The sequence below is a fragment of the Miscanthus floridulus genome, chromosome 8 (assembly GCF_019320115.1).
Source record: "Miscanthus floridulus cultivar M001 chromosome 8, ASM1932011v1, whole genome shotgun sequence".
NCBI classification, from domain to species: domain Eukaryota; kingdom Viridiplantae; phylum Streptophyta; class Magnoliopsida; order Poales; family Poaceae; genus Miscanthus; species Miscanthus floridulus.
This window is the reverse complement of record NC_089587.1, coordinates 13,924,252-13,932,551: the sequence shown is the minus strand read 5'-3', so window position 1 is coordinate 13,932,551 and position 8,300 is coordinate 13,924,252. Positions and strand designations below refer to the sequence as shown.

General features: G+C 49.8%; 1 protein-coding gene across 8 annotated transcripts in view; it reads right to left on the bottom strand.

Moving 5' to 3' along the window:
* Positions 1 to 3,732: 3,732 nt before the first annotated feature.
* The window catches only part of LOC136475789 (cold-responsive protein kinase 1-like), a 4,895-nt gene continuing 327 nt past the window's right edge, over positions 3,733 to 8,300 (bottom strand). The window contains exons 1-8 of one of the 8 annotated variants that reach the window (XR_010763282.1): positions 8,085 to 8,300; positions 6,790 to 6,974; positions 6,561 to 6,676; positions 6,265 to 6,475; positions 5,817 to 6,054; positions 5,445 to 5,622; positions 4,458 to 5,093; positions 3,733 to 4,371 (exon numbers count right to left, since the gene is read on the bottom strand). The exon at positions 8,085 to 8,300 is cut by the window's right edge and continues 325 nt beyond it. Coding sequence is in view for 7 of the 8 variants with exons in the window: in XM_066473381.1 (XP_066329478.1) it covers positions 4,680 to 5,093; positions 5,445 to 5,622; positions 5,817 to 6,054; positions 6,265 to 6,475; positions 6,561 to 6,676; positions 6,790 to 6,859 (1,227 nt within the window). In the remaining variant the exon portion in view is untranslated. Of the gene's footprint in view, positions 4,372 to 4,405; positions 5,094 to 5,444; positions 5,623 to 5,816; positions 6,055 to 6,264; positions 6,489 to 6,560; positions 6,677 to 6,769; positions 6,975 to 8,084 lie in introns of those variants that run through there. The other 7 variants (XM_066473383.1, XM_066473385.1, XM_066473386.1 and 4 more) reach the window with 7 other exon arrangements.

Sequence of the window (8,300 nt, the reverse complement as noted above, 5' to 3'; positions counted from 1 at the left end):
CACGTTCCTGTCATCCTTGACATGGACGAGGCCAACTACGGCCAATGGCGTCTCTTCTTCGAGTTGACCCTCGGAAAATTCGGCCTTCAGAGCCACGTCCGTTCTACTACGCCCGATGATGATCGCGACGGCGAGTGGCGCATGGTTGACGCATGCATTGTCAACTGGATCCTCTCCACCGTACACAAGTCCATCTTCGACATTGTTCGCCGTGATCGCCACGACGCATTCTCTCTATGGCACGTCGTCGAGGACCTGTTCCAGGATAATGAGCTGCAGCGCGCCGTCTACCTGGAGGCGGAGCTGCGCTCCTTGCAGCAAGGTGATCTGTCGATGAATGAGTACTGCACCAAGTTGAAGAGGCTCGCCGATCAGCTCTGCGACATCGGCCACCCCGTCTCCGAGCCGAGCCAGGTGCTCAATCTACTCCGCGGCCTCAACCCCAAGTACCGCTACGTCAAGCCGGTCATCACCGCCAAACACCCGCCGCACACCTTCATGAGCGCTCGTTCCTTCCTCATCCTCGAGGAAATCAGTCTCCAGAACGACGCCAAGTCTGAAGCCAGTCAAGCCCTCACCGCCTCTCATGGTGATCGATCCAGCGCGTCATCCGGCTCTGCCAACGACAGATCATCCTCCTCCGACACCCCCCGTCACAACAACCGCACCAACACCGGGGGCTCCTACAATCGTTCCAACCGACGTCGTGGCGGACACGGCGGGGGCGGCGGCAACAACGGCGGCGGCGGACATGGCGGACCGAGGACCAACAACAACTCCTCCAACAACCAGGGTACACCCTACGCCGCCGGCTACAACCCATGGCAGGGCATGGTGCAGGCGTGGCCTATGCCATTCCGTGCGCCAGGGGCCGGTGTTCTCGGCCCACGGCCGCCCTTCCAACCTCAACACGCCATGACGGCTGGTCACCACGGTGGCGCACCCCACAACGCGTTCGACACTGCTGCTCTCTACGCCGCCCTCAACTCTGCCGGCGTTCCGCAAGCACCACCGAGCACATCTGAGTGGTACTTCGATACCGGCGCGACGTCCCACATGTCCTCGTCCCCGGGTAACTTTCCCTCTTCTTCCATTAATCCTTCGTCATCTGTTATCACAGTGGGTAATGGTGCTAGCATGCCTGTCACGCACCAAGCACGAACATTCATTCCCACTGCCACCCATCCCCTTCATCTGAATGACGTTCTTATTTCACCATCTTTGATCAAAAACTTAATCTCTGTTCGTCGCTTAACCCGCGACAATAATGTTTCGATCGAGTTTGACCCTGTTGGTTTCTCCGTTAAGGATCTTCGTACCAGGGCGGAGATGCTCCGATGTGAGAGCATGGGCGACCTCTATCCTCTTCGGCTCCCGCATCATCAAGCTCTTGCTGCTTCCTCCGGAATCTCACTCTGGCACCAGCGGCTTGGCCATCCAGGGACACCCGTTCTATCCCAGCTATTACAGTCTTTTGATTTTCAGTGTAATAAGGCCGATGCACATGTTTGCTCTTCCTGTCAAATGGGCAAACACGCCCGGTTACCTTTCAGTAACTCCACTTCCCATAGTTATTTTCCTTTTCAACTTTTACACTCAGATGTTTGGACTTCACCAGTTTATAGCTATTCAGGCTACAAATATTATGTTGTGTTTCTTGATGATTATACACACTATTTGTGGACCATTCCTCTTCGGCAAAAATCTGAAGTCCTGCCCACCATTCGCGCCTTCATAGCCTATGTCCAGACTCAGTTCCGATTGCCTATCTTGGCTTTGCAAACTGACAATGGCAAGGAATTCGATTCCTATGCTCTCCGTTCTCTCTTCTCTGCGCACGGCATCCACCTGCGTCTGTCCTGCCCGTATACATCGCAACAAAATGGGAAAGCTGAGCGAGTTCTTCGTACGCTTAACGATTGTCTTCGAACTATGCTTGTTCACAGTGCAGCACCGTCGGATTTTTGGGCCGAGGCACTGGCCACGGCGACGTACCTTGTCAACCGCCGTCCCTGCCGAGCCACCGGCTCCCTGATGCCGTACCAGCTCCTCTTCGGCATCGCCCCCACATACGACGAGCTGCGCGTGTTCGGGTGTCGTTGCTTCCCTAACATCATGGCAACCGCACAGCACAAGCTCCAACGACGCTCGACGCCGTGCATCTTCATCGGCTACCCCGCAGATCATCGCGGCTACCGCTGCTACGACGTCGCGACAAGGCGGGTGATCACGTCTCGTCACGTTACGTTTGACGAGACCGAGTTTCCGTTCCGCACGGCTTGCTCCCCCACGCCTTCTTCTCCACCGGAACTTGAGGATCTGCCTCCTCCTGTTACGGGCCGACGCGGGACCGCGACCGCGCCCACGACTCCACCATCGACACCAACGCGCCTCGTCGACATCCTTCCCCATCACCCCACATGTGCACGAACGGTGCGTGCTGCACAACCTGCACCTCAGCAAGCGCCATCAGTGATCAGCGACAGCTCCTCCTCGTCGTCGCCCAGTGCACCCAGCTCATCTCCAACGCCTGCCACCGCACCAGCCTCACCCACATCAGCACCCATAGGCCATCACATGGTCACCCGTGCTCGCGCCGGCATCCACAAACCGAACCCCAAGTATGCACTGACGGCCTCTCCAGCAATTTCACCAATCCCTCGCAGTGTCCGTGCCGCCATCAAAGACCCACACTGGCACGCCGCCATGCAGTGTGAGTTCGACGCTCTACAGGCCAACAAGACATGGACTCTCGTTCCACGTCCACCCGGCGCTCGCATCATCACCGGGAAATGGGTCTTCAAACACAAGTTCAACTCCGACGGGACGCTCGAGCGGTATAAAGCCCGTTGGGTTGTCCGAGGCTTCCATCAGCGACCCGGCATCGACTTCGGCGAGACATTTTCGCCGGTAGTCAAGCCGGCCACCATACGCACCGTCCTCACGCTCGTCGCGACAAACAATTGGTCGGCCCATCAGCTAGACGTCTCCAACGCATTCCTGCACGGCTACCTTCAGGAGCACGTCTACTGTCAGCAACCCACTGGCTTCGTCGACTCTCGTCAGCCGGATGCAGTCTGCCTCCTCTCCAGATCGCTCTACGGCCTTCGTCAAGCTCCACGGGCATGGTTCGACCGATTTGTCGGCCATGTTACATCCCTTGGGTTCGTGCAATCCAAGGCGGACTCGTCGCTGTTCGTCTACAACAATGGCGGCTCGACGGCGTACCTGCTACTGTACATGAACGACATGATCCTGTCTGCGTCAAGCTCCAGTCTACTTCGACAAATCATTGCTCGTCTACAGGAGGCCTTTGCTGTGAAGGACATGGGACCGGTGAACCATTTCCTTGGCATCACTGTTCGTCGGAACAGCACCGGCTTCTACTTGTCCCAATCTCAGTATGCCGCCGAGCTCCTGGAACGCGCCGGCATGGCCACCTGCAATCCAGCGGCAACGCCAGCCGACACGAAGCCAAAGCCGTCCACAATTGATGGAGCACTTCTCAAGGACGCCACTGCCTACCGGAGTGTTGCCGGTGCACTACAATATCTGACGATCACACGTCCTGATATCGCGTACGCCGTGCAACAAGTATGCTTGCATATGCATGCACCGCGCGATGTTCACCATACTATGCTCAAGCGAATTCTTAGGTACATCAAAGGGACACTCCATCTGGGACTACAACTCCGAACCGCGACATCACCGACGATCACCGCGTATTCGGACGCTGACTGGGCTGGCTGTCCGGACACGAGGCGTTCTACTTCAGGCTTCTGCATCTTCATCGGCAATTCTCTTGTCTCTTGGTCCTCCAAGCGACAGACGACTGTGTCGCGGTCCAGCGCCGAGGCGGAGTACCGTGCCATCGCCAACGCCGTCGCCGAGTGTTCCTGGCTACGACATCTCCTCGGTGAACTTCTGTGCAAGGTGCCCACGGCGACTGTTGCGTTCTGTGACAACATCTCATCCGTTTACATGTCCAAGAACCCGGTTCATCATCGGCGGACCAAGCACATTGAGCTGGATATCCACTTCGTCCGGGAGAAGGTCGCCATTGGCGAGCTCCGCGTCACACATGTGCCCAGTGCACGGCAGCTCGCGGACGTGTTCACCAAGGGTCTACCCTCCGCTCTATTCTTCGACTTCCGAGACAGTCTTTCCGTCACCGCCGACGACGTCAAGACTGAGGGGGGGTGTCAGCAGAGTCGTATCTCCCGTGGCGGTTAGATCATTGCCGAGTCTTCAGGGGCACAACGTGCCCAAGCTCCCGCACTTGCTCCGCTGGACGCGGTCTCCACGGCGATTCTCCTGCGATCCGATTGATGCGCGCTCGCACAACTGCCGTAGCGTGCTCGCCCGCACCACCTGTGTAATCATGGCCAATGGCCTCTCATGTAACTATATATATGTAACACTTGAGATCAATACAAGGTGTGGAGTTTGGATCATACTCTCTGTGCTTTTCCTTCTACAATGTGCTTACTCCTTTGACTCAACAATGATGCTCCGCCTACGAATGAAGCAATTAAATCTATACATGAAAACTGAAACCACCTTGTAAACTTCTGGGCAAGGTATCCATTTGCCCATGCTACTCTCTACCTATACATGTTTTTTCACATCTCCAACCAACTCAGTTCACTAACAACCTGACAATTTTTTTCACGAAGGGATCACTCACGATCCGATATCCCAGTGGATGTCATGGAGGCTTGTGTCGTCTCATTCGACAGCATAGGCGAAGAATGTGCCATGAGAGAGGACGGGAATGTTGAGGACGTAGCTACGTCATTCGCTTTCCTCATGCTCCTGATCTTGAGATCCATGAAGTCACTGATTATAGCGGGCTTGCTGATCCTCTCTGACTCGACATCCGTTTCGCCTGTAAGCAAGGCGATGACCTTTGACATGTCAGGCCGGTATCTCGTGACGTCTTGTGTACACAACAGCCCGACTTTCAGGAATCTGCAAGCTTGTGCAACATCCAAGTCGCTGCCCAAAGATCTGTCTATGATTTTCTCCAAAATCCCCTGCTCATAATACATCCATGTCTGCAAGAGGAGAACCCCATTGGTGATCTCTGGGAACTGTAGCAGTAAAGAACAAAAGCTAGATTTAGAAGATTTGCTCCCAGTCCCATAATTGTCGTATAATGAGTTTTCAGGAAAACCCGAAAAGGTAGAAAAGAAATTTCTTGGTGGCCTACAGCACCAGTTTTAAGTGTGCAACATTGGTCATACTACATTAAGTCTGAGAAGAGAGATTTTGAAATGCCATTGCAAAACATTGACTACACTTATGCACACCAACATCATCATACTCATTTTCTGATAGTAGAAAATAATGTTTAAATCAATAAGGCAAAAACAATTTCTTCAACTATGCAAGCAGCGATGGAAAGACATGTCAACCAACTGTAATCTAGAGCGTCATCTAACCTTTTCAAGGAGTATCTGATCTTCATATGCTAATCTTGTATCGCTGTTTGATCTCCCACTAACAATTTCTAGAAGGAGAACGCCAAAACTGTAAACATCTGATTTGCGTGTCACTTGTCCTCGAATAGCATATTCAGGAGCCAAATAGCCTCTGCCAATTAAAATGGAGTAAGCAAAGCTGAAAAAGGTACACATAGGCTATATATATCATATACAGATAATTACAAATGTCATTGTTTTGCTGAACTTTCTGGGCATTTCTTATAATTTAATAAGTATCGCCCAACTAAATTGAAAAGAATGGTACAAGAATGAGTTTATCTAGGCACTCAAGAAAAAAAAATGAAAAATATAAAGCAGACGTTCACTTACAGTGTTCCTGCAACTCTTGTGCTAACATGTGTCGCGTTTGGTGGAAGAAGCTTTGCTAGACCAAAATCAGAGATTTTTGGGGTAAGATCCCTATCAAGAAGTATATTGCTTGCTTTAATGTCTCGATGAACAATGTGGGGACTGACACCATGATGGAGGTATTCTAATCCCCGTGCAATGCCAAGACAAATATTTACTCGAGTTTCCCAATTGAACTGGATATTGCTGTGGCGTGAGCCTGATCAATAAATAGTTTAAAAGGGTTAGGACATATATCTGAATCTTCCACAGTTTTGTTTTAGACCAAAGACCATGGCCCAGCTTATATTGAAACCTTAAACAGAAGCTGGCACAGTTAGCTTAGTATATTACTGTTGTAATGAATAGTTAAAGAAAAAATCATATGCTTAAGTATTATTTTGTTCAAATCTAAGAATAGTTGACATACCTAGAAGTGTCTGTGCAAGGCTATTATTTTCAAGATGGTTGTAAACAAGGATTCTTTGGTCTCCTTCCACACAATACCCATAAAGTTTCACAAGATTATCATGTGAGATGCCGGAAATTGCCATGAGCTCATTCAGAAACTCCCTTACTCCTTGTCTTGACTCCATCGAAAGGACCTTGACAGCAATAATTGTTCCATTCCTGAGCTGTCCCTGAACCATTAAGCTGTTGAATATCAAACACGTCTAAATTACTCGCAACTTCAGTGGTTTCTTTATTGAAGGTTATGCATATTACCTTGTAAACGGAACCAAAACCACCCTCACCAATCTTGTTCGAATGGTTAAAGTTATCTGTTGCCCTGACTAGCTCCTTATAAGTGTATTTTGTTATATTTGTACCACCAGGTACGTCTACACAAGCAGGGTTAAATCACAATAAGAAACAAAACAAGCTAGGAGACACAGTATAATATAATATTTTAAAAGGGATATTTAAGAGTGTACCCCATGTATGAGATCTCTACCTTCATTATGGTGGGAACTTGGTTGCCGCGTTGTCCTTCTTTTCTTGCAAAATATAGAAAAGCACCTCATTGAGATTTTCAAACTATTATATCTTAGTGCTGTCAGCTCAATAACTTCAGCCTGCACTTATAATATCAATGCAAGCATTTGCATTTCACCGATCTTCACTGGCTTCTAACATGTTCTGAAAAGAGTGAACTTCAGTTATAGGTACTTGTAGAAAGAGCTATATTGGACATATCATTTCGAATTTAAGTCAACCTATGGTTAAAATTCAGGCCAAGATTATCCAGTGAATGTTGCAACCTAATATATGGATTATGGATATATCTAAAATGCTTGCAACCAGAAAAGCGTGTATTGGCTTCAGTATATAAGTTGCAGTAGTTGAGGTTGCAATAAATTCTGTACTAAACTGTAACAAAAGTGAATGCACAATCTGCTTGCAAAATCCCAGTGGCCATCTTTAGCTTAGAATTCAACCACACAAACAATGCTGATATGCTTCAAGCATATAAGTAGCATACATATATGAGAGCTCAGCACGTCTGTGTAGATAATCATTAAAACACAATTACTTGGTACACGCTGGCAGGTGAGGCCTGCTGACTAAGGCTCAGAACCAAAATTAAAATTAGACAAAGTCCACAGAACTTGTACACATTTTTATAACAATAAAAATTTCAGTATTTATTCAGTGCAAAGCCACCATTGGACAGGCATGATCGGGCATCAATGATTATCTGTCCCATACATCCAACTAATTTATCTCAGGCAGGCTCTGATGTATGCCTGTCATCGCAAGCTGATGTTTATCGTCCAACCAACCCTGGTATATATACCACTAAATTTAGACCATAATTAGACCTAAGCTATCCCGTAACCAATAATTTCAGTGCATGTGACTACACTTAACCAATAACAACCAATATCCGAGAAGTCCAGCATACGTTGCCAGCCGCCAGCGTAGTTCACATGTAATGTAATGTAACCACATTAGTCATTACTCGCGACCCTTAGCGAATCGAAATTCGTCAACTAGCGTCAGTGACTCCGTTGGAACCTTCGTCTGGCAAGAAATCCACGAACCTTGATGAACCGAGAAAAGGAAGCAGCCTACCCACGTCCGTCAGAGAGAAAAAGAACAGGCATGGAAACTAATCGGCTAAATCATTTCTCGGTGAACAGGGGAACCTGGAAAAAACCGATTGTAGGTACCAAGGGCAGGAACAAAAATCCGGCCTTGAACCTTCCTCTGCATATACTCAGGAGGGGGAGAATCAGTCAGGCTCACCTGAACAGCCGCCGTGACCCGGGAGGATGAACCCAGTAGCCCAGCCGCCGCGACAGCCCCAGCGAGAGTCAACAACTCGAGGCAAGAGAGCACCGCACGCCGCGCCTTGTCGGCTATGAATGAAACCACCCGCCCGCAGGCAGTAGAGACGGACGGCACCAAGAAGCGCCGACCGCCTCCTACTCTCCGCTCCGCAGCCGCCCCCGAAGGCTCGAC